Below are 25,055 nucleotides of genomic sequence, written 5' to 3' on the forward strand. Positions count from 1 at the left end.
TTTATAATAATAATTGTATCAATTTCATCAGATCAAGGGTATAAAATCATAAGATGAGAATAACAATAGCTTCGAAGGGATAACGCTTATGCTTTTGAGGTTGCTAGGAATTAAAAAAAAAAAAAAAAAAAAAAAAAAAAACCCTTAGTTTGTCAGCGCTGGTGTTGAAGCCGGGATATAATATCCCTTCATATTGGTAACTAATTTACAATAGAAATATTATATGTATTTATTGATACCTACAATACTAGCAGTTAACAGTTGAAAAAGTTAATTTGCTTGTCGGAATCGTGTAAACTCATTTCAAATAATGAGTGTATAGGAAGCCGCCAATTTTTGGACAGAACTTAAACGCTTTATTTTTTTATTTTAAATCCATTTAGCTGCAACAGTCCAACGTTCGAAGACCACTTGCTGATTGTGGTCTAAATAATTTGCTTTCTTTAGTTTAACTATAAATAAAGTTGCTTTTACCGAATATGTTCAATGATAGCATCGTCCAACTGAGATAATGCTTGACTGCACGCTGTTAGCCAGAGCCCTTACTTAGTACACCAAAAGTCACGACTTAGCAAATCATCATTAGCATTCTCGATATTATCCGTCTTTTTCCTGTAGTATTTATTATGACTATTTATGCCTTTTATATTTATAGCAGAAAATGTATGCTTTATTAGGCTTGCCACATGATTCAACTAACAAAAATGTAGGTGAATGTGTTTTCGCACATAGGTGGAAACCCTCGGATCGCAACTCTATGGAAACGTTAGTTTCTCAGTTGGAACAAAATTCTATTGAAGATGACATGGAGAAACTCATTTTTGGTGTAGTATTTTCCTTGAGAAATATGGTAAAGAAAATCACAGCTGACCAAGATCAATTCATGTCCTATACGACCAGCAAATACAAACTACATTTTTACGAAACACCTACGAATCTACGTTTGATTTTCATTACAAATCCAAAGATAGATTCTTTAACTCATGTCTTACAGCAGATTTATACAACACTTTATGTCGAGTTCGTGGTTAAGCATCCTTTGTATACTCATGTCCCTCCCAGTGCCGAGGAAGGGGGCATTAATTGCGAAATATTTCGTATTACACTAGACCGATTTGTGAGAACGTTAAGCTGCTTTTAACAATGAACACTTGTGATACGTTAAAGGTACATTTAGATTTTATGTTACTTGTGGATGATTTTTGCGAAAGTAAAGTTGGTCAATTGCCTTTCTTCATCTACTGACAACGCTTTTGCCTAAATCCGTTTATTTTTAACAATGACTGAGATTGGGCTCTCTGTAGATTTAGCAACAATCTCAAAGCTACTAGAATCTGCAAAATCCACATTACAAGAAAAGCAAGCGTCTGACGATGATAAGCATGGCCAACAAAAGTTGCTCACCAAAATTCCCAAAATAATCAGCTCTTCTTTTGAATTGCCTTCATATTTTGAAAAGAAATTCGTTATGGGATTGAAAAAAGATGAATTAGTGGAGAATAGCGAGTCATATATTAATGATGCGTCGTTCGAGCCAACAGTACCTATTTATGAAAGTCATGTTTCAGCCCCTGGTATATCAAAGAAGAAGAAAAATATTAAAGACACTGCTGGATCGAATTGGTTTGACATGCCTGCCACCGAGCTCACAGAATCGGTGAAACGCGACATTCAGCTATTGAAGATGAGAAATGCACTAGATCCGAAACGGCATTACCGAAGGGAAAACACGAAATCTATGCCCAAATACTTTCAGGTGGGTTCCATCGTTGAAGGTCCTCAGGACTTTTACTCTAGTCGTATCCCCACTCGAGAGCGCAAAGAGACAATTGTTGACGAATTATTGCACGATTCAGAAAGACGATCGTACTTCAAGAAAAAATATCTAGAATTACAAAAATCGAAAATGAGTGGACGGAAGGGGCAATATAAAAAACTTCAGCAGCGCCGAAAACCTTCTTACTTGAAATAGTGGTTGATGTTTCCATTTTCCGTTGTTTAAGTTATTTTGTCGTTTTTTTAATTTAATATATGGTCTTTAAGGGGAATATTTAAACATTTTATTTGAAGTCTTGTTTTTTAAACACGAAGTTTCTCGTAGAAAGTTCGCTTTTAGTATGATGCTGTTTTTTTGGGGGTTCGCTATTCTTGTTGAATGATATCGATGCCAATTTCCTCATTTGTATGGGCTTAATATTCTTGTTACTGCCAGAGAAATGCAATAATTACACTCAATAGTTTAAATAGGTTTTATAAAATAGTTATCGGAGAACATTTATATTAATCAATACATATGTGATAGTCGATATCAAAATTAAAGACAAAAATGTTGAAACTCTATTTACTGACAGTGAAATTTTAAAAGAAATAAAAAACAAATATAAAGTATAGTCACTTTCAATTTGGTATATGTATGGACGTTCACCCATAAGAAACAAGCGCCAGGATTATAGTAATCTAATTGCATTTCAAAAGTTCACAGACTTAAACAAATAGACCTCCTGAACAAAAGAAACATATATTAAAAAACAAAAACAATAATATGAATGATATTAACTTTTGTCAGTGTAATTACGCTTGCTTTTTCGAAGCCCTAAAAAGGGTCAACTATATTGTACATCAACTACAAGCACCATTTGTATCAAATACAATGGATATATAGTCGTCTTCCTTTTGCTTCTGAGCATTCTGGTAGGCAGCTTCCATCAAGGAATTTTTAGTGGCTTGTTGTTGTTGTTGTGATTGCAAAGCTTCGATGTCTTGTTGGAAGTGTTGCTGGGATTGACGGTGCTCCTGTAAATGAGGAGGGATATTACTCTGAGATATTCCAGCTTTATTATGAAAGTTAGCATGATGCTGTTCCAGCTCATCATAACTATCATCGAGGTATCCGCCAATCTCTGCCACCCAAGTCATGTATTCATCGACCCAACATCTAATTACCCAAAGAGCCCCAAATGCTTCACCTCCACTGACCGTGATTTCACGAAGCACACTAGTTTGTAAAGCGCCTAGGCATAGAAGAAACATTCTAGGAGAGCAGGAGGGAAATCTGGAAGGCAACTCCAGAAAAAAATCTGCCATACGATCTAAAACACCATCAATTTGTCGAAGTTCGACCCTGTTCATTGATGTATCACTGGCTTCATGTTTGTCCTTCAAAGGGTCTAAAAGCTCAGAAGGATTTGAACAGGTTGAAAGGATAGAATACCACTCATCCAACGCGGCTACTGCTTCTTTGTCATTGCACATTAATTCTCTATGTACAATAAATCTTGTACTGACAAATCGTTCCCAGTCGTTACAAATTAAATGCCTGTCGGCAGGGTTGGCAAGGAACCTAGCAGCAGCATGAGCCGTATCGTTGACACGCAAAAGACGAGACAATAAGTTACTAAAGATTGCGGCAGTCTCAGATTTGACTTGGAGAAGACAAGATGAATGAGAAGCGTATATGCTGGATATGTGATTAACGAGATTCTCAGCTAAATGACGCAGTAGCACCAAGACTGGCGGAGGTACCACTTGAAGAGTCATAGGGAATAGCAACTTCAGTATTTCCCTGTACATAACGGTATCAGAACGCTCAATCCATTTCGTGAAATAAGGAGAGGACAGCAAAGCTAAAAGAGAAGGAGAGAGGGAATTGGGAAAGTTAGAGATCTCGGACAGAAATTGCTTGAGATGCATATACCGGACTGATTCAATTAGAGTAATGCAATGCGAAGAATAAATGTTCATTAATGCAGATTTCGCCTCGACATTATCGTATGGACCATTTAAATAATAGTCAATAGGAGGTAAGGAAAATGAAGACACGTCTAATGATGGGATCCAAGGAAGCTTATGAGGAGGCAAGAATTTAAGTTTAAGTTTGAAGAATAGGGAATGTTGAAGATTAAAATCTTCTTGTGCAGAAGCAGGATGCAAGGTAGGTACTATCGAAGAAGTACCGGGTACAAACGAAGAAGAAAACTGAGGCATGGGTTGAGAAAAATAGGTCGGTTGGGACACAGAACGGGGTGGTGCAGGTGAAGGTACCGAAGAATGAGAAAGTTGTGGCGGAACATTGGATTGTGAAAGATGTGAAGGTAGGGGATGGGCTTGTGGAGCAGCAAAAGAAGGAGCCAATTGCAAATTGGTTTGACTTCCTAGCAAAGGTATAGAAGGAGGAGGCGAATTGTAAGGATCTGATGAAGGGGTGACAGCGGATTTTCTAACTATAGCCGCAGCATTAACCGATGCAGGGCTGCTTTCTACACGCTGATTTGTGTTTTGAATAGAAGAAACATCGTTTTCAAAATGATTGGGAATAGGTTTGGGAAACGAAGAACAGGAAACGGGGGAAAGACTTGAATCTGAAAAGGTACGTAGTCTGCGAAAAGAGTCTTGACCACGCAGTTTAATACCACAATAATGGTATTTTGAGTGGCCACGCATGCCTAAACGTCGGGTTTTGATGGAAGGAAAGAGCAAACGAACCAGTTTTCCAAACGAAGCGGAATTTAGAGGTTTGATATGCAAAGAGTTACAGATTTCGACGTAATGAGCGTATATTTGATTTCGTTGGACAGCAGCATCTTGTTGTTCTTCACAAGCACGCTTTAACCAACATATGCCAAAAACCTGGCGAAATTTTTCCGAATTGGCACTTACGTGGTCCATTCGCAGCTTTTCCGCTAGCGACTCTAAAGAGTAATGTTCATGTTCCAACGCAAGTCTTTTTAGTTCTGTCTCTTGCTCTAAATCACTTCCTCGTGGATGTGCAGATTCGGAGGTTATGGAGGGGCGATTCAAAAAATTCTCCTCCTGGGGAAGCATAAAATGAGTATCAAAGCGTTGAACCGGGTCCAATTGATCTTGGACATTCATATCTGATCTAGACAGAGGTATTTGACCTGGTAAATCAGATGGATTCATAATCCTGTGCCTGACAGAACGTTTATCGGAAGTGCAAAAATTTACCACAAAAAATTATCTACTTGCCAACATCCAACCGGTACTATACAAACCTTTTTTAAGATACCAAAAATTAAAAAGCACCCTCTATACGTCGTAACTATTAAATCCTCAGAAAATATTTGAGGGGCAAATTGACCAGCCTTGGCTAGTCGGAAATGCTCAAGTGTGGTGAAGACAAGAAGATGCTTATGGGCAAAGAAAGCGCCAACTCCTCGAGGTCGTAAAAAAAATGTTTCCACCGTCGATCACTATCGCTTGTTAAGCGCAAGGATTTTAAACTTCGGTGTTTAAAAGACAAGGATAATCACGGCACTGCAGTGGGGCGCTTGATTACATTCTTAATTCTTCGCTAGCTTAATTTTACATCAAATTGCTTTTCTTTCCACCTCCTTCGGGCTTGTTAATTGTTATTTACGATATCAATCCATGATCCTATTCGTCGTTGCGAAGTCTTGAACCATTGAAACGTTAAATGAAATAGTGAATTTCATTGCACCTAAACCAAAGCAGTCGCTTGCATGCTTACACACACCAATCATAAGGAGGTGAAGAATGAATGCAAATAGCCGAAGTAAAGTCCATACAAGCTTCTTCTGTTTAATTTCTTTTTTCTTTTTTCTGCGGATTTAAAAGACTTTTATCTTTTCAAAAGAATCTTCATTTTCACGATAGCGTTTTTAAAACGACGAACTAACAATGACTTGTTTTTCTACCAAAATAGTAGCGGGTATTGCGGAAAACCCGTATTTTCGAGCTTTTTGAAAATCATTGTCTACTGCTAAAACATCACTAACACAAGTAGAATATTGCTGAAATCATGACTATTTAGTCAAAAAATTTCCTTTTTCTTCTTAGGAGTGGTAGAGGGAGGAAAGTAAAAATCAACGAGAAACTTTGCAGCGCTTATTTACCGCAAAGTGGGGATGGCGAGTCAATATGGAATAAATTAATGGAAAAAAAAAGAATGGCATGACCTGCGCATTCTTGTATGTTTTTTTAGTCGATCTATCGTACACAAAAAGCATCCAAAATTTTTTTACATTAAATTTCTACACCAACTTAAATATCATTTACAAAGTTTTTATACTTTAAAAAACATGTTTGTTTATACAAATTTACTTGCTCTCTTCAAGTTTTACGAACTTCTGGACACTTGTAACAAATTCGTTAAAAAATAAAAAAAAAATAACCTCACGCTTAAACGAGCTATTTTCGGTAGATTTTTAACGGCTTAAAGTTCATTCAATGACTCGCTCCATGTAAACTATCCTTCTTTTATGAAGAATTCAAATACCCACCATTGTAGGATTTTCTCCATACTTTCTAACAATATCACTTTCCGCCTTTAATCTTTTTTTTCCTCCCATAGTTTGGGTTTCTTATCCCATTTTTTGTTATAGGCATCTTCTCAGTTTCTGAGGTATTGCAACGCTTTAATTGTATGGTTATGAACTTTAGCTACTTGATTTTACCAAAAAAATAATCCCGTTTTGATACCATTTATCAACTATCTTTGGTAGAGAAGAAAAGTTTCTATCCTGTTGTCTTATCTGCGTGTCATTGAACATTCCTCCTATATTTTGCTTGTTTTCATTCTGACCTAGTCATAAGTGTAGCATTCGTTTCTACGGCCTTGTTCCTTTTTGAAAAAATTGTCTGCGAGCTGTAATCAGTTGGATTATAACACAGCTGTTTTTTTTTATTTTCATTACATTTATTCTTTATCTTTATTTATTTGTTCACTTTATAAACCAATTAAATAAAAAGTAATAAAGAATGGCTAAACTTCCAAAAATCACTTCTCTCCTTCCACATAGCAGAGTTGTTTCAGGTATTCAGCCTACTGGAATTCCTCACATTGGCAATTATTTGGGATCTCTAAAGCAATGGGTTCAACTACAAGAGGAAGCCGCTCGTACCCCATTCTCCAAATGCTTCTTCTTTGTTGCCGATTTGCATGCTTTAACCGTTCCGCAAGATCCTCTTAAATTTAGACAAGCCCGTCTCGATATGCTTGCTGCCTTGTTGGCCATCGGTATAAATCCTCAAAAATCAACATTATTTTTCCAGTCCGATGTAAGTATTTTATTAATTTAACCAGATTGCATGAACTTGCACGCGTCAAGTCGGTTGAGGTAGTTATATTCTTCGTAAGCCGATTTTTTTTTGGCTAAAGCTTCGATTTATGCAAAATTGTTTCCAATATTTTAAATTATAAAGAAAAAGCTAATTATTCAAGGTTGCACAACATTCCGAATTGGCTTGGCTACTTGCCTGTTCAACTTCTATGGGTCAATTAAACCGAATGACCCAATGGAAAGTAAGTCGGGCATCTATTTTAATATTCTACTCAACGAATAATTGGGTGCCCATTTTTTACGACTCAACTAACGAATTATAAGTCCAAACTTCATCTTCATGATCATGACGATCTTTCCTTTTTGGATGCAAGCGCTACGAGCTCCACCCGATTTAATCTCGGCTTATTTTCCTATCCTGTTTTACAAGCAGCTGACATTTTATTATATGGGTAAGAGAGAGAGAGGAACCATTCGTTTGTGAAATAAATTATCTAATTTTCTAGTGCTACTCATATTCCGGTAGGCAAGGATCAGTCTCAGCATGTTGAGCTAACAAGGTCCATTGCCCGTTCTTTCAATTCATCATATAAAGAAAAAATATTGACAGTTCCGGATATAATTTTGAGTATGTTTACTTTAGGTTATTTTATATATATAAATATAATTATTCCTCTCCAACTAACAAAACACCATATAGATTCTTCCAGTTCTATAATGGCTTTGTGCCAGCCAGAAAAAAAAATGTCAAAATCCGATATCAATTCCAAAAACTATATACTCCTCAGTGATTCAACTGGAGAAATCCGAAAAAAGATATCTCGCGCTCAGACGGACAATATAAAGGGAATTACTTATGGTGATTCTAATAGACCCGGCATTAACAATTTGATTAACATTTTCGCCGCTATTAGTGATTCTACCCCTTCAGACATTGCTCAAGCCAATGCTTCCTGCTCTAATGCTGAATTTAAAGAAAAAGTATCAAGTGCAATTATCAGATGCTTGCAACCTATTTCTACTTCTTTCAATGAATGGAGACAAAATAGGGAGTTACTTCGTGATATAGCTAAAAAAGGAGCAGAGGAGGCAGTAGCGGAAGCTTCTTCTTGCATGCATAAGTTGAAGACATTAACAGGTTTGAGCGTATACTAATTCTTTTCATCAGACTTCATCTTTAAATAATGCATGAAAAGAAGCCTTTGTCCTTCATTTAATCCTCCCAATATTGAAAACGTTTCATCAACATTGTTGACTATTGTATTCACCGCCAAACACACGTTAAAAGTTGCTTTTCTTATCTCAGGATTTGTATGATCTATGTATTTTAAAACCACATGTCTGAGTAAGTCTTTTGTCTCAAGAAACTCCAAATCTTTTAAACGCATCAGTATAGCTGACAGTAGCATCAGTAACAATGGAGCAGATTTCTCTCCGGTTTCCGTATTCAAGGATTGAAGCCTTTGTTGAGTAAATTCGTACAAGCCTTGTAGGTCCGCTATTTCTGCAATAAGTGTTATGTTATCCTCAATTCCTGCCAATATGACTGGTTCATCTTTGCACTTTTCTGCCTTTTCGATCAGGATGCAAATGATATTGTGATAAGTGTGCATATCCACACCTTGATATCCCTGAACCAAAAATTCATGTAATAATATTAAACAATCAGAAATGTGCATAGCTGAATTATTCGATTCGATATAATGTAATATAGCAGGCAAAAGCCCATGACTATGATACAACATTGAAGGTGTTTCTTTGCAAACCTTAATGCAAAATTTTAAAGTTTTGGTATTCACTGACCCATCATTCAGTTCTTTTACCGCAGCTTCCAATGCTGCTACTGCATCGTCCAAGTTTTTGTCAACATTTATCGGACTCCCATTTTCCATCTTGTGCATACGTGACAAAATCCATTTATTTTTCGGTAATACATTCAAGGTGTGATGAAGAGGAGTTGAATATGCTTGTTCCTGGTATTTATTACTTTCCGATTTATTCAAACTTTCATATGCAGGTATATCGTGGAGAACTGATTCATCTGCATCGATAGGCGATATTGTTCCTGTCATTGGTGACTCCACTGGAGACTCTAGAATACCACCTTTTATTTCTGAAAAGCTGAGACTGAAGTCATTCATTGGTGTATTCATATAATCACGATTGTTATAGATTAAGCTAGACTGACCCACATTTTCTCTCATATTTTCTGAATGTAATTCATGAACTGAATAAGACTGATCATGGATATCGTAATCTTTCGCAGGAGAACCCAGTATTTCTTCATTAGCTGGCATAAAAAAAGTAGTTGGTTTATTAGGAGTTGAACTTGTTAATAATAACTTGTCTTTCCCTGAACTTTGGTCCACACTATTCAAAGAATCTTGATTTACGTTATCCATAAACATCGCATTCAATCCCACTGACTCGTCGACATTCTCAGTTTTTTGAACATTGATATCGTCTTTTTTACTTAATGCGTTGACATAACTAGTGAGCTCAAAACCTGTCTCTCTTTCTCCATTAATCTCTTTGAACGGTGTCCTTGTAAAGTCTTTGAATGAAGAAGAAACAGAATTAGAAATCGGGCCGCTTACATGATCCAGCGTATCTTTATTCAAGACTTTTGCAGCAGAGGAAGATAATCCAAATTGATTCTCGAACCCTTTTTCATTTAAAGCATTATTTTTTTGCAATAAACTTTCAGAATCTTGAGCAAGTGTTTCTTTTTTATTTACGAGAGTTTGATCAATATTGTGATCATCCAGTGATTCTTCGGAACAATTTGACTCAACTGGATTTTTACCTTCTTCTTCATTTTCCTTTTCTAAAGAAGTACCTTGCGGCGATTCAATATGAGTATCTTTAGACAGTAGCCCCTCTTTGCTTTCTATTGGCGATTGCATCTCAGTCTCTTTGGTCTCACCTTTGCCATGTGGTACTAGCAAATCGGTTTGTGAAGAATTAGATGAAGAACTAGTATTAAGAGTTGGTAAATTTTTGCTTAAGTGTTCTTGATGTGTCGATGACTTAGAATAGTCGAAAGCATCCTGCTTGCTCCAAGAGCTTACCAACTTTGTTCTTGATTCCTCGTTTAATCTATCAAGTAAGCCATCAAACATGAAAGTATCATGAGCTCTTAAAGAAAAAAGTAATCCACTGAGTGGTATCCAATTTTTGGAAGTTAATTTTGTCTTAGCAGTCATAGCCAATATTTTTGAGGAATAGTATCTCAACTTATCGGTTACAAAAAAAGGTTTGTTTTCCAATTGATTCAACTTTGTATCACTGATTTCTTTGAGCCATAAAAGACAACCATGTATGATAAGTCTTTTTTGATTAGTATTAAAAGGGAATACTTTAACATGTGGAGCCATGTTTGAGATGTTCATCAAAACATCGAAGACTATTGGGAAGTATTTATGTGCATCGTAATGACTTTTGACATATGGGAATGAAGCAAGTGCAAAGGAATGTCCAACATTTGATGGGTCATAAACACAAAGGAGAAATTGGGAAAGTAATGAAGCAATGTCAACATATTGAAATGTTAAGTCTAATAAAGAGTGACTAAAAATAAGTGAGTAACAAATCGAGCTTCCACTATAAAGCGCATCTGTTAAGTTGGACGATAAGAATTCCGCAGAAGGTAAGTCAACGCTACTTCCAGATAAAATCAATTCATATTTTCTTTGTATATTCTTTAGTAATTCAAAGGTTTTGGATTCATCCTTTATAGTAGCGCTGACGGACCTTTTAGATGGTATGGCTATAGATGGTGAATGACCAGAGGGTAAAGAGGGTGGTAAGCTAGTAGAATGAAATGCCTGAGAACGAGTGTATGGAAGAACCCTCTCTCTTGAGGCAGGAGTTGCTCTTTGAGGAAGACCTAATCTTCGAGTTCCGGATGAATTAGAAGAATTAGAAGAAGTTTCTTCCTTTTGAGACTTACTGAACGAGCGCAAATTTGACAAAGGACGTATTGGTGCACGCTTAGGACCACTAAAATTAAAAGAAGCAGCTTGACGATTAGGGTTCGCCAAATGTAATTGTTTTAACACAGAAGGTTCAAGAGTGTTAGTCAACTCTTCTTGAACGGAAGGAAAATATTCAGAAAGCTTCCAAAACGATTTTCGATAAACTTCCCGTACTTGAGAATTGGAGTCAGCAAGTCCGCGACAAATCAGTTTTTCAAAAGCTTTCAAATTAGTTTGCAAAGATGCAAGGTTCTTTAACTCGGGAGATAAGGATATCAACATAAAAATCCAATTACTTGAGAAAACGCGAAGTTGAGCATTTGTATCATGAGCTGCTAAAGAGATAAAGGATAAATTTCGCGACAAGACTCCACAATTTACAAGAATGGCAGCAAATGTTACATTAGCGGCTTGAGATGCAAGTTTTTTCGTAACTGAGCAAACTTTTAATAGGTTTGGTAGAATAAGTTCTAAAAAGGGATCAATGTTGCTTTTTAATATGATGGCCATCTCTTTTATCAGTTGTATGGCAGAAGAACTTAGAGTTGTACGCAATGACAACAAAGCCAACAAAATTCCAGGCAAAAGAGTTTTAAGAACTGAAAGTAGTTCTGGAAGATAATCAATACATGCATTTCCCCTTAGATATTGACGAAGTCGCAAAACTGAATCCTGCCTGACCGACCAATTTTGTTCAGTCTCACGACCTTCAAAGGCAGGAAGCATAGAAGCACTATCTTGTTCAAGTTGTTTGGAAAAATTTGCCAACAATGGCTTTACATTCTCCAACTCTACTCCAGGGTAAAGAGTAGCTACGGCTGTCATGAAGGGTGCGGGCTGAAACGAAGATGCTGAATTTTGAACTATTATTACTTCGGAGGAAGACGATATGAGAGACAGCTCTTCCACTAAGCTTTGTAAGATCTCCCTTCGAAGACCCGAGGTAGTTTCAACATCGGTTATAAATTGCATTTTAGCTGAAGTAGATAGATTTTTGTAAATCAGTAACAAAACTTCTTTCGCCTCCTCTCGTACAGAAGGGTTGGCATTTTCTAGGTTTATATAAAGAGCGGGACGCAAAGATTTTACGTCAAAACTGAGATGAGCATTATGTGCAAGGACGAACCATTTGAAACACTGAATTCTGGTTTCGGCACTTTTACTTGTTGTTGAAAGATGTATAAGACTCTTCTCAATTTCAGATGGGTTAAAGTGCCATAAGTCAATTAAGATATTAAGAACACGCTTTTGTAAATCGCGAGAGGCTATGTGATCGATGACAAGATTTTTTAGCATAGGTACGCGAAACTTTAACCATGTAGGATATTGGGCACGTAAACGGCGTAAAAAAGTTTCAAAGCATGCAACAGAAGATCTAAGGAGTAAAGGGTTGACGGTAGTTAAAGCAAGTCTGAAGCATTCCACGAACAAACCGAGATCTGCATTCTACGGCAAAAAAGCATTAGTAAATGATATGAAATTTTCGAAAACTAAAGAATAAACTTCCTTGAAATAAAAAACTTACGGGAATGTTGTTTTTATTAAAGAAAGAGCGAAGGGTATCTAGACATCTCGTCTTTTCATCGGTGGATGCTAATTTGTCAGTATATAGATGAAAGCTTTAGAATTTCATACCATTACTTTTAAGGAACTTTAAAAAATCTTGCGCATCCTTATCCGCCATCAATTACAAATATATTGATGAAACGAGCGAAACAAGAGAAACGTGAAGCGTTGTTTGCGAAGAGAATATTAAAAACTCGCTAGTAAGGAGTTTAAAAAAGAGGGCTATATCTATTACTAAGTAATTGTGTATTTCAAGTCTGGGCATGTGATGCAGTGGTAGCATGCTCGCTTTGCATGCGAGTCGTCCTGGGTTCAATCCCCAGCGTGTCCAAATTTTTTTGTGTTGTAAACACAAGTTTGAAATGATAATAGAAAGAATGATGTTGCCGGAAAAATCTATAGTGCAAGATTAAAAACGCTAAAATTAGTTGGACCAGCAAATCAATGTGCTTGTTATATAGATGAAGTATATAAAGGTGTAAAACTGTTTACTGTACGGGTTGGGTTTGGAAGTAGTAGAGAATGAAGAGTGAGATTTGAAATATGGGATTGATAAAAAAGGCGAAACGTTGAAGGAGAAATTTAAAAGCTGTAAATCTTTACTTTACTACGAAAGTTTAAGCTGTGCGGAAAAATGAATTGATTGAAGATATATTTAATGCTGGGATGGGCGGTAAACAACACTATGGTCCTCTGGCAGTTTGAAAATAAACAATGCAAGGCAATACAGATCCCAAAGTGCACTTCTCTCGTTAAATAAAATAGCAATGGCTAAACCAAATTTACAAAAAGTAAAAATACAAGGAGCAATAACAGAATCGTATACTGGAATGAAAAGGGCAGTTTGAGGCCCCCACATAGTACTTTGGAGGTATTAAAAAAGGAGATTTGTTAGTATATGGAGAGTGGCGCCCACATAGGTCTTTTGGGGACAAGTTGGAGAGATGCAAGTTGGAAGATATGTGAATGAGGAAAGAGGAAATTGGTGGGAATCAACGTGCAAAGCTGAAAGTTAATCGAACAAGAATTTTTGAATTACTAATAATTGTGAAAAAGGAAGAAGGATTTATGGTGTTGTAATAAAGATTTATGATAATGAAATTGTGTTTCTACTCTTAGTATTCATTATTTTAAATTTAGTTTATATGGTTATTCATTTTCAAATTATGGGTATCAATTTTATTTTTATTTTTTTTCATTTTTATTTGATTTTTTTTCATTTATTTACCACTCTATATCGCTCAAAATTGAATATCTGCCAAGTTTTGGACCTATGCGGCATTCTTTCTACGAACCATTCAATTCTTCATACCTAACCCACTATTCATTTCTAACCCATTCTGTCTAAATAAACACAATGATAAAGATTAAACTCTTTCTAATCAAATTGTTGCAAATTCATTCTCAAATCGCTAAACACCAAACATATAAGGGAATAGCGTTCTTTCCACAACCCCCTAACCAAGTTTAACGAAAATCATTAAACACCATCCACTTTGCTATCTTTTGGCGATCCCTCACAAATACACACACTATCTTCTTAGCTGACGATCCTCATGCCGATCCTTGTGTGCGCTACTACTGGTCAAAACGCAACAACCATATCGTAAAAATTGTACATCATTAGTTATTAGTAATTGTTTTGGAATACGAATAATTAATTCTCCAACTCTATTCTTAAAACAACGAATTACACTGTACCGCCTTACATCGAAATTCAGAGGGTAGAACAGGGCAAAGCAAAGCAAGGCAGAGTAAAGCACAGTAGAGAGACAAAGGAGAAAGAGGAAAAATAGCATGAGGAAACACTTTCGCCCGACGTTCAACAGCCTCAATCATGCCTTTTCGTGCCACAAAACAAGGGGAAAGACATTCGTTCATGCCTTGCATAATTCACTAAAATCAATGGCTCTGTAATATGAGCAAACCATGTAGTATCAATGCTTCTCGTCATAGCAGCCCAAATCATCAAAGCAACCATACAACATTAATGATTGTGTATTTCACTCGCTGCGACCACACACACACACACACACACACACACGCACATTCATATTATTACAACACATTCATTTACTCACAATATCCATATACTCACAATACACACACACAAACACTTCCATTCCTTCACACAAACATTACAATACTACGTTGTTTACTCTCCATCCCTCCTCCCCTCCCGTAATAAACAAACAGCGACTGACCGCTTGCCCATCCATCCAAGCCCATCGCCACGTAAGCGACATTCGCAATCCCTTCCATCTTAATTGTCATTTACTTACGTATCAGGGAAGCGCATGACAACAAAGTCTAAAGGCTTTGTATGCACTCTTCTTACCCGAGAGTGGAGAGGTTCGCACATTGAATTTAGTAATTGGTCGGATACTTGTCATTGTTGTCCGAATATGTTTTTGTAGCCTGAACTTTAATGCAAGCTAATTTAATCAAAGTGCAATGGTATTCTTGCATGGAAATAGGAAGCTGATCAAGTAAGCCGAAGTTTTGCCTCTGTGATTTTACTTGACCAAATCGGTTGTGCGTATTGATACACCGATCAAAGATGAATCATGCTGCAAAGTCAATGCTGTAGGCCTTGTCACACAGATTATAAAAGGAGAGGCGGTTGCTGTCATTTCATTCGTCTTTAAAACAATTTTTCACGTTTCATACATATTTTTATTATTCTTTTTAGTTAAGAAAGAAACAAACTTAAAACCTCTCTCTCATCTATATCAAAGGAATTAATTCATCTTACTGTGCTCTGTATATTTCCTTTGTTTATCACATACTATACTATACTATACTATACTATACTATACTATACTTTTTTTTTTTTTTTTTTAATAAACCCAAATTTGTTTGTTTGACTTGCTTTTGAGATCCTTGTATCATTCCTCCTCTTTCTTTGTTGAGCTTTTTCATTTCCTTTGACCAATCTTTTCTCTTCTTTTCACCTCTATTCTCTTCTCTTCTCCTTCTCTTTTTCATTCTATCCTTTTGCTCTTCTTACTTGCTTGCTTGTCTTGTTTAAGTAGCGTGTTTTGTTGTACTCCTGTATCATGTCTTCCGAAAAAGTCCTCGTTGGTGAATACCTTTTCACCCGTTTGCTGCAATTGGGCATCAAATCCATCCTCGGTGTACCCGGCGACTTTAACTTGGCTTTGCTCGATTTGATTGAGAAAGTGGGCGACGAAACGTTTCGCTGGGTCGGTAATGAAAACGAGCTAAACGGTGCTTATGCCGCTGATGCTTATGCTCGTGTTAAGGGCATTTCTGCCATCGTCACCACTTTTGGCGTCGGTGAACTTTCCGCACTCAACGGTTTCGCCGGCGCATACTCTGAACGTATTCCTGTCGTTCACATTGTCGGTGTTCCCAACACCAAGGCTCAAGCCACTCGTCCCCTTCTTCATCACACACTGGGAAATGGTGACTTTAAAGTCTTCCAGCGTATGTCCTCCGAGTTGTCTGCCGATGTCGCCTTCCTGGATAGCGGTGACTCTGCCGGTCGTCTCATCGACAACCTGTTGGAAACGTGCGTTCGCACTTCAAGACCCGTTTATCTGGCCGTTCCTTCGGACGCCGGCTACTTCTACACGGATGCTTCTCCCTTGAAGACTCCATTGGTTTTCCCTGTTCCCGAAAACAACAAGGAGATTGAGCACGAGGTGGTTTCTGAGATTCTCGAATTGATCGAAAAATCCAAGAACCCTTCTATCCTCGTTGACGCTTGTGTTTCCCGCTTCCACATTCAACAGGAAACCCAAGACTTTATTGATGCGACCCATTTCCCCACTTACGTTACTCCCATGGGTAAGACTGCGATCAATGAGTCATCCCCCTACTTTGATGGCGTCTACATTGGCTCCTTGACCGAGCCTTCCATCAAAGAACGTGCCGAATCTACTGACTTGCTTCTCATCATCGGTGGTCTTCGCTCCGATTTCAACTCGGGCACCTTTACTTATGCTACCCCTGCATCTCAAACCATCGAATTTCATTCCGACTACACCAAAATTCGTTCTGGCGTTTACGAGGGCATTTCGATGAAACATTTGTTGCCCAAGCTCACCGCTGCCATTGACAAAAAGTCCGTTCAGGCAAAGGCCCGTCCTGTTCACTTTGAGCCACCAAAGGCTGTTGCTGCTGAGGGTTACGCCGAAGGAACCATTACCCACAAATGGTTCTGGCCTACGTTTGCCTCTTTTCTTCGTGAGTCCGATGTAGTGACTACCGAGACAGGTACCTCCAACTTTGGTATTTTGGATTGCATTTTCCCCAAAGGCTGCCAAAATCTCTCACAGGTATTATGGGGCTCAATTGGTTGGTCGGTTGGCGCTATGTTTGGTGCTACGTTGGGCATCAAGGATTCCGATGCTCCTCACCGTCGTTCCATATTGATTGTTGGTGACGGTTCCCTTCATTTAACTGTTCAGGAAATTTCTGCTACCATCCGTAACGGTCTCACCCCTATCATATTTGTAATTAACAATAAGGGATATACAATTGAACGTCTCATTCACGGTCTTCACGCTGTTTACAACGACATCAACACTGAATGGGACTATCAAAACCTTCTTAAAGGCTATGGTGCCAAAAATTCTCGCTCCTATAACATTCATTCAGAAAAGGAGCTCCTCGATCTCTTTAAAGATGAGGAATTTGGAAAAGCTGATGTAATTCAGCTCGTTGAAGTTCATATGCCTGTCTTGGATGCTCCTCGTGTTTTGATTGAGCAAGCCAAACTTACCGCTTCTCTTAACAAGCAGTAAAAAATATGGCTATGGCTATATTATTATGATATGTTTTTGATTTTGAAATTTACAATATTTCTCAAATGATGCTTTTGTTAGGTTAGTTAATTTGCAACAGTCGTTTTTTTTTTCTACGTCAATCCATATTTCTTTCATAAAATGAATGAATATATTGAAGTTTATGCAGCGGTTGTTTTTTTGTTGGTAATTAGGATTCATTGAATGATTTATTTTTTTTTTCTTTTTGCATCCCCTTACTCCAAGGTAGACTTGTCCAGATAATTCCCTGTTAGTATAAACTCAATAACATAAAAAAAGGTCATTGAGACGACTGGTAATGAGTAGCAGCAATAGAATCACTAAATAATATAGTACCTTCAATTTGGTCTCTCGTCTATGTCTTTGGCATAGATGGTAGATACAAAGCATTCGCTACAACCAAATCTTCCTCATGGCTTACAGATACCATTACGGGAGAAAGCGGAAATCGGGGATCATGAATAACAACGGAAGGGTAGCCTATATTAATCATAACAAAGTCAGTAACTTTACAAACCTTTTATTTTTAAACATTGAACATGGAAAACAAATGACACACCTGTGGGAGTTCGAACATACTCCATCATAGACATGTAAACTCGAAAATTCGGTTGTAAAGCTTTGAAAACAGCTTCTTTGACGCACCATCTACATAGGAAAATAACCGTTAAAACTATGAAACGATCATAAATATAGACAAGCATACCTAACAGCAAGCCATTTAGCCTGTTCGCTTAAACGAGGCAGCGAGGAATTGCTTTTAATCAGGTTGTACTTTTTAATTTCATTTTCACACAGACATTTTTTTAAAAAGTTCTTTTCCCATTCAGGAGAGCGTTGAATTAATCTTGAGATTCTTGAAATTTTTAAAATGTCAATCCCTAAACCCATTTCGATTTTTGATTCTTTATAACATGAACAGGAAATATTAATGGTAATGCAAGAAGAAAAAAAGAAATCTATGGCTTCAATAATTTTGAACGCTTAATTAATAATATATTGTAAACTAAATTTCCGACACACTAAACGAGATATAAAAATCTTTATCCTTAAATAAAATGAAATAAATTTATCTAATTCATTATCGATTAGTGCCCCCAAAGACATCAAATCCAATTCGTTTCGTAGCGAATGCAGTAGCAGGAGTTTTTACTGTAACAAGTGTACTCTCTACTCACTCCCAGTTACAAAAGTGTTCAAAGGGAACCAAAAATTATATATTTGTAATCCTTTCAATCACGAAAAAAAAAATTTCATATGGTAAGAGATAGAATTTATCTCTAGATAATACGAGTACTAACCATATAGTCACACTTTGAGATTTTATCCCTTGAAGGTCTTCGAAATGGTAAGCCAATTCATTTATGGGAAATGAAAAAGAAACTTAAAATTTACATTCAAACATCTATGATTCTTATAAAATGTATTAATCTTTCTGTGTGCTAATATTTGTTGCAAGATGGTCGACGGTGGGATGAGATGAGAAACTTTCAGTGTCGTATTGGAATCGAGCCTTCGGAGAATGGGTCGGCGTTTATTGAATTGGGTAACACAAAGGTCTTGTGTATAGTCGATGGACCCTCGGAGCCTGTAATAAAGTCCAAAGCTAGAGCTGACAGAACATTTGTGAATGTCGAAATAAACATTGCTTCTTTCAGCACAATAGATGTGAAAAAGAGATTTAAATCGGATAGGAGAATTCAATTGCAATGTTTAGCTTTACAAAATACATTTGAGGAGATAATTCAAACAGAATTATATCCCAGAAGTCAAATTTCTGTCTACTTGCATGTTTTACAAGATGATGGTGCAGTAATGGCATCTTGTATCAACGCTACTACTCTTGCCTTAATAGATGCTGGTATACCAGTTAAAGATTTCGTTTGCTGTAGTACAGCTGGGATTGTTGAGTCTGATATGCTGTTGGATTTAAACTCACTAGAGGAGTCAGCTCTTTCATGGTTGACGGTTGCTGTTTTGGGGAACATAAAAAAGGTCGTATATATGCAGCTGGAAACTAGTATGCATTTGGATTATTTGGAGTCAGTAATGAATATGGCGATCGCTGGATCAGAACATATTTATAACACGATGCAAAGTGCGGTTCGACAAAGCGCTAAACCGGCACTTGCAAGTCTCAGCTAATGACAAAATTTTGGGGAAAAAAACTATTAAAAATAAATGAACGGGAAGATTAATTTTTATAATTATACATTGATAAGTCATCACAATTGCAACTTTACTTAGCTCTACGATATTCTGACAAAACGTATACAGCTTTACTCATTTTATTCCTAGTACAACGTTTTTGTCCTTATCCTTGGTATTTCTGTATAAGTATCAAAAAAATCACCTCGAATATCGTATATAATCTTTTAATGATTGCGTCCCTTTTTTGTCTAAAGGGGCTTATATTACAAAAAATATGGATTGTACTGTAGATATTATGCATCAAAAAAGGCTCATTAATTAGTTGAAGATTTTATGAATAAATTCGGTTATTCAGATCTCACTTATTATAATAAATTGATTATTTTTTGGGGGAGGCTTTCATAAACAACCGGGAATTTTTCATTCAACAGATATTACAGATTGATGTGGATTAAAAAGAAAATATATATATATATATATATTTTTTTAGATTTTTAGATATAAGAAACCTAAGGTTTATTATGAGAATCGTAAAACTGTTTTTCGAGATAAATGTTAAATTTGTTAATGTTAAAATATGAAAAACACAGTATTTTTATTTTATATATTTCTATAATGGTGCAAACTAACAGTAGCTCTTGTAGCTCAGTGGTAGAGCGCCTGTCTCGTAAACAGGAGGTCCAGTGTTCGAGTCACTGCCGGAGCAGTTTTTATATTTTTCGATCACAGATCGGCCTTTCTAATAAGCATTGAAAGCTACAAAATGAGTATACTAAGATACTTATTAATGCATATTCTTGTAAATAGGGTTTCTCACAATTCATCGAATATACATACTCAAATTCTGCCGTTACTAGTTGATTGCTGATTTCAAGGACATCTTGATTAATAAAATGGAAGAATCGCTGTAGGATCAACAGTTAATATTACCTTCGTTTTAAAAATGAGGAATCTCGTGCCGTTCAACCAAAGTAAAAATGAAACTTCGTCAAACTGCATGACTAAGTTTCCCCTTTCTGTTTTTGATGCTTTCATAGCACTGTCAAGAATACCGTTGCGCAAATATCTGGCAATTATATACATACCAGTTCATCGCGGCCTGATTTAAGTTTTGTACGTTTTATTGTTTTCAATTGTTTTTACTAGACAGCATACTGAAATATGCCTTCAACAGTTTTTAATTTTATCAGTTTGATTGAATACATCAGTTTCCCTAAATGCTTTCTATCTTTGCCTTCAAAAACTTATTGCTTATACATGTTATAAATATACTATTTAAACGTCTACGGCCATACCTAGGCGAAAACACCAGTTCCCGTCCGATCACTGCAGTTAAGCGTCTGAGGGCCTCGTTAGTACTATGGTTGGAGACAACATGGGAATCCGGGGTGCTGTAGGCTCATCTTTTTTTGTTGATGATTTGCTTCTTTTTATATTAACATATTTGGAAAATACTTGTAATTAATTTAAAGCGGCTTTTCTCATTCTAGGTACTAGATGAGTACTTTCGTTACAGCGCAATTCTTGTATTGACCAGGTACGAATCGGAATGGAGGACATCCCACAACAGACAAAAAATGAAATACAATTCACAAATTAGTACCACATCTTGTTCATTTTCATGAACAAGTGTTAAAGAACTTTTATATTTATATAAAAGACATATTCAACTGGTTGTCTTTACTAAGTTTAGATGCATTCTTGATTCAATGTATCTACGAGAAGCGCATTGAAAAAAAAAAGTTTGTTTGTAATAGTTTATATTCAAAGACTGTTGAAAACACATTTCCTCAACTATTCTTGAGTTTGGCATTGATAACCTTTTGAATTTCATTAATACGAGTTCTCACTTTTTTTTGTAATCCAAAAAACGGTGATGGATGGTTTGTAAGGCAATGGATTAACAACTTTTCAATAAAATAATTCTTTACTCTAGTCAAAGGAACAAGTGGAATCAATTAGACAGAGTCTTCTATTCGTAAACTTTCCAATTGTAATTTTCGTTTGAGGGAAAAGAAAGTTTAAGTATATTATCTGTAATTCTAAACGATGTAGTAAACTAGTAGTTTATTAAACACTTTAGTTTATTAAATACTTTACTGCTAGTTTATTCAGCGTTCGGCTGGTAAGCCAGTTATCACCGATCGTTATGTGCTTTTAGATACTAATAAATCTTCTTTAAGGAAACTTTTTAAATATAAAGAATAATTATTGATAAACAGTTAAGTTAAAATGACCAATGTCTGGGTTCTGAAAAGAAGCAAAATTGGCCCCTAGAGTTTAGAAGTGGGTAGTCCACACAAATTTTTACTCAGAACCAAACACTCAACACTTTGCAAAAATGTCGACGACAAGCTGCAGAATGTACGAGAATCGCTTCCCGGAAGTGGATGAACTCGTTGTTGTCAACGGTATGTAAAAAATGCACATGTTGTCTGTCTAAAGAAACGGTAATGGCTAATATTTCCAATAGTTCGTCAAATCCAGGAGATGGGCGCTTATGTAAAATTGTTGGAATACGATAATATTGAAGGAATGGTTTTGCTCTCTGAGCTTTCCAGACGTCGTATTCGTTCAGTACAAAAGCATATTCGCGTTGGTCGTAATGAAGTCGTCGTGGTCTTACGTGTCGACAAGGAAAAAGGTAAGAATTTATTAGTAGTTTTTTTTTTTTTTTTTTTTAAAAAAAAGAAAAACAAAAGGGGAAAAAAGGTTTATAAGTTGTTAGGAATGTACTAACCAGGATTAAGGATACATCGATCTTTCAAAGCGCCGTGTTAGCCCTGAGGATGTTGTAAAGTGCGAAGAACGCTTCAACAAATCTAAGGCTGTTCATTCCATTATGCGCCATATTGCTGAGAAGCATAATGTTCCTTTGGAGACCATGTATACCACAATTGGATGGCCATTATACCGCAAATATGGACATGCTTATGACGCCTTTAAGCTTGCTATTAGTAACCCAGATCATGTCTTTGAGGGTTTAGAACCTCCCAAATCGGGTGTTATTAATGATTTGTTGGCTCAAATCTCTCGTCGTCTGACGCCTCAGCCCATTAAAATTCGTGCTGACGTTGAAGTCACTTGCTTTGGCTACGAAGGTATTAACGCTATCAAGGCCGCTTTGAAGGCTGCTGAAGATGTTCATACCGAGGAGGTTCCTATCAAAGTTAAACTTGTTGCTCCTCCACTTTACGTCCTTTTGACAAACGCATTAGATAAGTCATTGGGTCTCAAAAAGCTAGAAGAGGCAATTGGTGCAATCGAAAAATCCATTACAGCATCCAATGGTACCTGTACTGTTAAAATGAAACCCAAGGCGGTTAGTGAAACTGACGAATTGGAGCTTGCCGATTTGATGAAAAAATTTGAAAAGGAAAATGCTGAAATCTCTGGTGATGAAGAGGATGACCAAAGCGGTTCTGAGTAAATGGATTAGACACTAGCTAATATACGCTTTTTCATTGTGAATTTTTGGCACTTTAGTGTTCCATTATAATCTGGGGTTCTTTTTATTTTGTACTATACACTTTATCAAATTTATCTAGTGATATCTATGGTTAAAAAATTTCCTCTTCTTTTTTCCGAATGCGTAAGAGTTCTTTTATATGTTACGAGATAATATGAAAACGCTAGACGCTGCATCTTGTTCCTTTGTATGTACAATAATAAGTTCAGTTCCAATATAGTAGAAATAATGGACAACAAATGCAATTACAAATAATAAAGTTACAAAAGACTTATTACTGTGGTTAGCTACGGCGTGTAATATCTGCTTTGGGGAGGATTGGGGAAATTAAAGAACTGAATTTCTTAATGTACAAGTAATCTGGTACTTATTATGTGAGTGAAAAACAAACAAGGACAAGAATAAGATAAAAAGGATTCGTAATCGTGAAGATATGATTAATAAATTAACCATTTTGCAAATCACATATACACAGCTTGAACAACGTATAATCAAATATAGTAAGTTCGGAACAGGTGAAAAATTAGCGGATATTAAAGCCCAAAAAAAAACAACAATGCTTGCATTCAATAATGGGAAGACCAACAGACTTTAGATTGGGGAAAAATTACTTAGCATCAACAAGCTTCTGATCCCTACAAGCTTCGCAATACCATGTACCTTCAGGAGGAGCTTTAAGACCAACACACTCCATATGGAACCATTCACGCTCACAATTAGCATTGTCACAAGCGACCATTTGCCCATATGATCCTTGCTGGCAAAAACAATACTTTTCATTATCCTCTTCCATATCTTCTTCTGAGACCATTTCATTCGGCGTTGTGGAATCTGCCTTAGTTTCTAACTGGGTGGTTGCAGTGGCATTCGAAACCTTCTGACCGCGAGTTGAACCAGAATCTGCCAACGAAGCCGTATAAGGAGAGTGATAGACTCCATTTTGAATTGCACCCCTGGTAGTTGCTGAAGTACGACGGCGACCAGCTGTTGAGGCTCCCGACCGAGAAGGGGCCGGTGTTTGACGAGCACTTGAGGCACCACTTGGACTGTATCCACCATACGGTGAAGAAGCATAGTAGTCAGGAGCATTTAACAATTCCGCAGCTGTAAATCCATGACCGGCCTTTGCAAGTCTATCATCCAATCGCTTTATGTGCCGTGTAAGTCCCAATCTGGCACGATCCGCCAACTGGACTTTCTCGTTCTGTATATTAATTGCCTTTTGATACTCCTCGCGAATCGTCGAATACAAAGCATCTTCTTTTGGATGTGGGGTCAAGGAACCATGTGATTTAATGTATGACTGAATCTGAGAATCAGCTGCTTGAATTCTCTTCCAGATGTCATGTACAGCAACTTCCTTCACACTAATTTCGTCAAAGATGTGTTTTGTTTCGTTGGGAACATTATCCAACGTTTGCAAATACTCACTTAGTATGTAAGCTGTATCATCTGCCATTATTCTCAAATTGAAAATTATAGATACGTTCTAATTTCCGCTTTATGCAAAAATTATTATTATGATTTCAAATTCCAAAAGAAAGGGAGATTTGAGTCTTTTAAAGAGATAGGGAAAGTTGATATTCCACTAATATTTTCGATACTTCAATAACTAATGAATAAAAGATACTATGACTTTATCTTTTAAAGTAGAGGAATGTGACAATAAATGTACAAACGAGAAGGACAAAGACACTAATTGAAATAATATATATGAACCTATGGCTCGTTTTTGTGTCGTTTAAAGATTATTTTTACACTCTCTTAAGCTGCTGAAAATTTTTCCGGTTGTTTATAGTAGCCCACATTTGGTGTTGAGTTCCGCCACTCCATATAATGTAAACACAGTACTGGAAGGCAAAGAGGGCGAAATAAAAACATAAGAATTCACGCAAACCAAATCACTTTGAAGATAAATCTTTTCAACGTATGTATGATATCTAAGTTGCCAAATTGTCTATGAATTCACATGCTAAAGGTTACCATCTGTTTAAGTAATAACGATACGTTATTAATGTGTTAGTTCATATATGGAAGCATAACATACTAAACTACACCT

The 25,055-nt window shown here is 36.7% G+C and overlaps 10 protein-coding genes, 15 long non-coding RNA genes and 3 other non-coding genes across 28 annotated transcripts, besides 1 other annotated feature; 16 read left to right on the forward strand and 12 right to left on the reverse strand.

Annotated features, from left to right (window-relative positions):
* Window positions 1-141: 141 nt before the first annotated feature.
* On the reverse strand, window positions 142-1,035 carry SPOM_SPNCRNA.891. The gene has a single exon (NR_151277.1). It is a non-coding gene; the product is annotated as a non-coding RNA (long non-coding RNA).
* Window positions 627-1,141, forward strand: bet5 (TRAPP complex subunit Bet5; the record flags this gene model as incomplete). The annotated part of the gene is made up of 2 exons (NM_001019497.1): window positions 627-663; window positions 711-1,141. The coding sequence occupies 2 exons, from the start codon at window positions 627-629 to the stop codon at window positions 1,139-1,141; spliced, it is 468 nt and encodes a 155-aa protein (NP_594073.1).
* Window positions 1,142-1,279: 138 nt separating this feature from the next.
* fcf2 (rRNA processing protein Fcf2) lies at window positions 1,280-1,972 on the forward strand (the record flags this gene model as incomplete). Its single annotated transcript, NM_001019498.2, has 1 exon — window positions 1,280-1,972. One exon carries the CDS (start codon window positions 1,280-1,282, stop codon window positions 1,970-1,972), a length of 693 nt encoding a protein of 230 aa, NP_594087.3.
* Window positions 1,973-2,360: 388 nt separating this feature from the next.
* sak1 (DNA-binding transcription factor Sak1) lies at window positions 2,361-5,132 on the reverse strand. Its single transcript, NM_001019499.3, has one exon. It carries the CDS (start codon window positions 4,918-4,920, stop codon window positions 2,620-2,622), a length of 2,301 nt encoding a protein of 766 aa, NP_594086.1. The 5' UTR covers window positions 4,921-5,132; the 3' UTR covers window positions 2,361-2,619.
* On the forward strand, window positions 2,718-2,968 carry SPOM_SPNCRNA.3403. Its single transcript, NR_192769.1, has one exon. It is a non-coding gene; the product is annotated as a non-coding RNA (long non-coding RNA).
* On the forward strand, window positions 3,325-4,366 carry SPOM_SPNCRNA.3404. The gene has a single exon (NR_192770.1). It is a non-coding gene; the product is annotated as a non-coding RNA (long non-coding RNA).
* A 190-nt stretch (window positions 5,133-5,322) lies between the features above and the next one.
* On the forward strand, window positions 5,323-6,038 carry SPOM_SPNCRNA.216. Its single transcript, NR_150635.1, has one exon. It is a non-coding gene; the product is annotated as a non-coding RNA (long non-coding RNA).
* msw1 (tryptophan--tRNA (Trp) ligase Msw1) lies at window positions 5,583-12,269 on the forward strand. The gene is made up of 5 exons (NM_001019500.3): window positions 5,583-7,038; window positions 7,202-7,282; window positions 7,365-7,492; window positions 7,547-7,668; window positions 7,741-12,269. Exons 1-5 carry the CDS (start codon window positions 6,739-6,741, stop codon window positions 8,193-8,195), a joined length of 1,086 nt encoding a protein of 361 aa, NP_594085.1. The 5' UTR covers window positions 5,583-6,738; the 3' UTR covers window positions 8,196-12,269.
* Window positions 6,158-7,150, reverse strand: SPOM_SPNCRNA.3405. Its single transcript, NR_192771.1, has one exon. It is a non-coding gene; the product is annotated as a non-coding RNA (long non-coding RNA).
* peg1 (CLASP family microtubule-associated protein) lies at window positions 7,439-12,745 on the reverse strand. Its single transcript, NM_001019501.3, has 3 exons — window positions 12,653-12,745; window positions 12,543-12,610; window positions 7,439-12,463 (listed from the first exon to the last, which is right to left on the reverse strand). The coding sequence occupies exons 1-3, from the start codon at window positions 12,699-12,701 to the stop codon at window positions 8,192-8,194; spliced, it is 4,389 nt and encodes a 1,462-aa protein (NP_594084.1). The 5' UTR covers window positions 12,702-12,745; the 3' UTR covers window positions 7,439-8,191.
* A 97-nt stretch (window positions 12,746-12,842) lies between these two features.
* On the forward strand, window positions 12,843-12,914 carry scn1. The gene has a single exon. It is a non-coding gene; the product is annotated as a tRNA-Ala (tRNA).
* A 914-nt stretch (window positions 12,915-13,828) lies between these two features.
* On the reverse strand, window positions 13,829-14,896 carry SPOM_SPNCRNA.3406. The gene has a single exon (NR_192772.1). It is a non-coding gene; the product is annotated as a non-coding RNA (long non-coding RNA).
* On the forward strand, window positions 13,895-14,533 carry SPOM_SPNCRNA.217. The gene has a single exon (NR_150636.1). It is a non-coding gene; the product is annotated as a non-coding RNA (long non-coding RNA).
* Window positions 14,897-14,903: 7 nt separating the features above from the next.
* SPOM_SPNCRNA.3407 lies at window positions 14,904-15,411 on the reverse strand. Its single transcript, NR_192773.1, has one exon. It is a non-coding gene; the product is annotated as a non-coding RNA (long non-coding RNA).
* pdc201 (pyruvate decarboxylase) lies at window positions 15,224-17,658 on the forward strand. Its single transcript, NM_001019502.3, has one exon. It carries the CDS (start codon window positions 15,643-15,645, stop codon window positions 17,353-17,355), a length of 1,713 nt encoding a protein of 570 aa, NP_594083.1. The 5' UTR covers window positions 15,224-15,642; the 3' UTR covers window positions 17,356-17,658.
* On the forward strand, window positions 17,659-18,107 carry SPOM_SPNCRNA.3408. The gene has a single exon (NR_192774.1). It is a non-coding gene; the product is annotated as a non-coding RNA (long non-coding RNA).
* ppt2 (holo-[acyl-carrier-protein] synthase new8) lies at window positions 17,732-18,267 on the reverse strand (the record flags this gene model as incomplete). Its single annotated transcript, NM_001356102.1, has 3 exons — window positions 17,732-17,856; window positions 17,936-18,024; window positions 18,083-18,267. The coding sequence occupies 3 exons, from the start codon at window positions 18,265-18,267 to the stop codon at window positions 17,732-17,734; spliced, it is 399 nt and encodes a 132-aa protein (NP_001343114.1).
* A 272-nt stretch (window positions 18,268-18,539) lies between these two features.
* Window positions 18,540-19,767, forward strand: rrp41 (exosome 3'-5' phosphorolytic exoribonuclease Rrp41). The gene is made up of 3 exons (NM_001019503.3): window positions 18,540-18,636; window positions 18,685-18,724; window positions 18,836-19,767. Exons 1-3 carry the CDS (start codon window positions 18,634-18,636, stop codon window positions 19,519-19,521), a joined length of 729 nt encoding a protein of 242 aa, NP_594082.1. The 5' UTR covers window positions 18,540-18,633; the 3' UTR covers window positions 19,522-19,767.
* Window positions 18,632-19,121, reverse strand: SPOM_SPNCRNA.3409. Its single transcript, NR_192775.1, has one exon. It is a non-coding gene; the product is annotated as a non-coding RNA (long non-coding RNA).
* On the reverse strand, window positions 19,245-19,452 carry SPOM_SPNCRNA.3410. The gene has a single exon (NR_192776.1). It is a non-coding gene; the product is annotated as a non-coding RNA (long non-coding RNA).
* Window positions 19,768-20,161: 394 nt separating the features above from the next.
* On the forward strand, window positions 20,162-20,233 carry SPOM_SPATRNATHR.04. Its single transcript has one exon. It is a non-coding gene; the product is annotated as a tRNA-Thr (tRNA).
* On the reverse strand, window positions 20,181-20,546 carry SPOM_SPNCRNA.3411. The gene has a single exon (NR_192777.1). It is a non-coding gene; the product is annotated as a non-coding RNA (long non-coding RNA).
* A 220-nt stretch (window positions 20,547-20,766) lies between these two features.
* Window positions 20,767-20,959, forward strand: SPOM_SPRRNA.14. The gene has a single exon (NR_151404.1). It is a non-coding gene; the product is annotated as a 5S ribosomal RNA (ribosomal RNA).
* Window positions 20,802-21,160: a sequence feature (RNA overlapping with rRNA (SPOM_SPNCRNA.3412) was converted to a misc_feature.).
* Window positions 20,969-21,475, forward strand: SPOM_SPNCRNA.218. The gene has a single exon (NR_150637.1). It is a non-coding gene; the product is annotated as a non-coding RNA (long non-coding RNA).
* Window positions 21,476-21,761: 286 nt separating this feature from the next.
* SPOM_SPNCRNA.892 lies at window positions 21,762-22,390 on the reverse strand. Its single transcript, NR_151278.1, has one exon. It is a non-coding gene; the product is annotated as a non-coding RNA (long non-coding RNA).
* Window positions 21,841-23,112, forward strand: tif211 (translation initiation factor eIF2 alpha subunit). The gene is made up of 3 exons (NM_001019504.3): window positions 21,841-21,938; window positions 22,001-22,171; window positions 22,278-23,112. Exons 1-3 carry the CDS (start codon window positions 21,869-21,871, stop codon window positions 22,955-22,957), a joined length of 921 nt encoding a protein of 306 aa, NP_594081.1. The 5' UTR covers window positions 21,841-21,868; the 3' UTR covers window positions 22,958-23,112.
* A 194-nt stretch (window positions 23,113-23,306) lies between these two features.
* Window positions 23,307-24,800, reverse strand: png1 (chromatin modification-related protein). Its single transcript, NM_001019505.3, has one exon. It carries the CDS (start codon window positions 24,453-24,455, stop codon window positions 23,604-23,606), a length of 852 nt encoding a protein of 283 aa, NP_594080.1. The 5' UTR covers window positions 24,456-24,800; the 3' UTR covers window positions 23,307-23,603.
* Window positions 24,513-24,998, forward strand: SPOM_SPNCRNA.3413. Its single transcript, NR_192778.1, has one exon. It is a non-coding gene; the product is annotated as a non-coding RNA (long non-coding RNA).
* The last annotated feature ends 57 nt before the right edge of the window (window positions 24,999-25,055 follow it).

Source organism: Schizosaccharomyces pombe (assembly GCF_000002945.2).
Source record: "Schizosaccharomyces pombe strain 972h- genome assembly, chromosome: I".
NCBI classification, from domain to species: Eukaryota; Fungi; Ascomycota; class Schizosaccharomycetes; order Schizosaccharomycetales; family Schizosaccharomycetaceae; genus Schizosaccharomyces; species Schizosaccharomyces pombe.

Bases quoted from the DNA above. Each gene is read 5' to 3' on its own strand.
- tif211 (NM_001019504.3), top strand. From the start codon at position 21,869: ATGTCGACGACAAGCTGCAGAATGTACGAGAATCGCTTCCCGGAAGTG. The intron at 21,939-22,000 runs GTATGTAAAAAA...TATTTCCAATAG, and splicing joins TGAACTCGTTGTTGTCAACG to TTCGTCAAATCCAGGAGATG. The intron at 22,172-22,277 runs GTAAGAATTTAT...ACCAGGATTAAG, and splicing joins ACGTGTCGACAAGGAAAAAG to GATACATCGATCTTTCAAAG.
- png1 (NM_001019505.3), bottom strand. From the start codon at position 24,455: ATGGCAGATGATACAGCTTACATACTAAGTGAGTATTTGCAAACGTTG.
- sak1 (NM_001019499.3), bottom strand. From the start codon at position 4,920: ATGAATCCATCTGATTTACCAGGTCAAATACCTCTGTCTAGATCAGAT.
- rrp41 (NM_001019503.3), top strand. The intron at 18,725-18,835 runs GTAAGCCAATTC...ATTTGTTGCAAG, and splicing joins CCTTGAAGGTCTTCGAAATG to ATGGTCGACGGTGGGATGAG.
- msw1 (NM_001019500.3), top strand. From the start codon at position 6,739: ATGGCTAAACTTCCAAAAATCACTTCTCTCCTTCCACATAGCAGAGTT. The intron at 7,039-7,201 runs GTAAGTATTTTA...TAATTATTCAAG, and splicing joins CATTATTTTTCCAGTCCGAT to GTTGCACAACATTCCGAATT. The intron at 7,669-7,740 runs GTATGTTTACTT...AACACCATATAG, and splicing joins AGTTCCGGATATAATTTTGA to ATTCTTCCAGTTCTATAATG.
- peg1 (NM_001019501.3), bottom strand. From the start codon at position 12,701: ATGGCGGATAAGGATGCGCAAGATTTTTTAAAGTTCCTTAAAAGTAAT. The intron at 12,611-12,652 runs GTATGAAATTCT...CTGACAAATTAG, and splicing joins AAAGTTCCTTAAAAGTAATG to CATCCACCGATGAAAAGACG. The intron at 12,464-12,542 runs GTAAGTTTTTTA...TTTTTGCCGTAG, and splicing joins TTAATAAAAACAACATTCCC to AATGCAGATCTCGGTTTGTT.
- pdc201 (NM_001019502.3), top strand. From the start codon at position 15,643: ATGTCTTCCGAAAAAGTCCTCGTTGGTGAATACCTTTTCACCCGTTTG.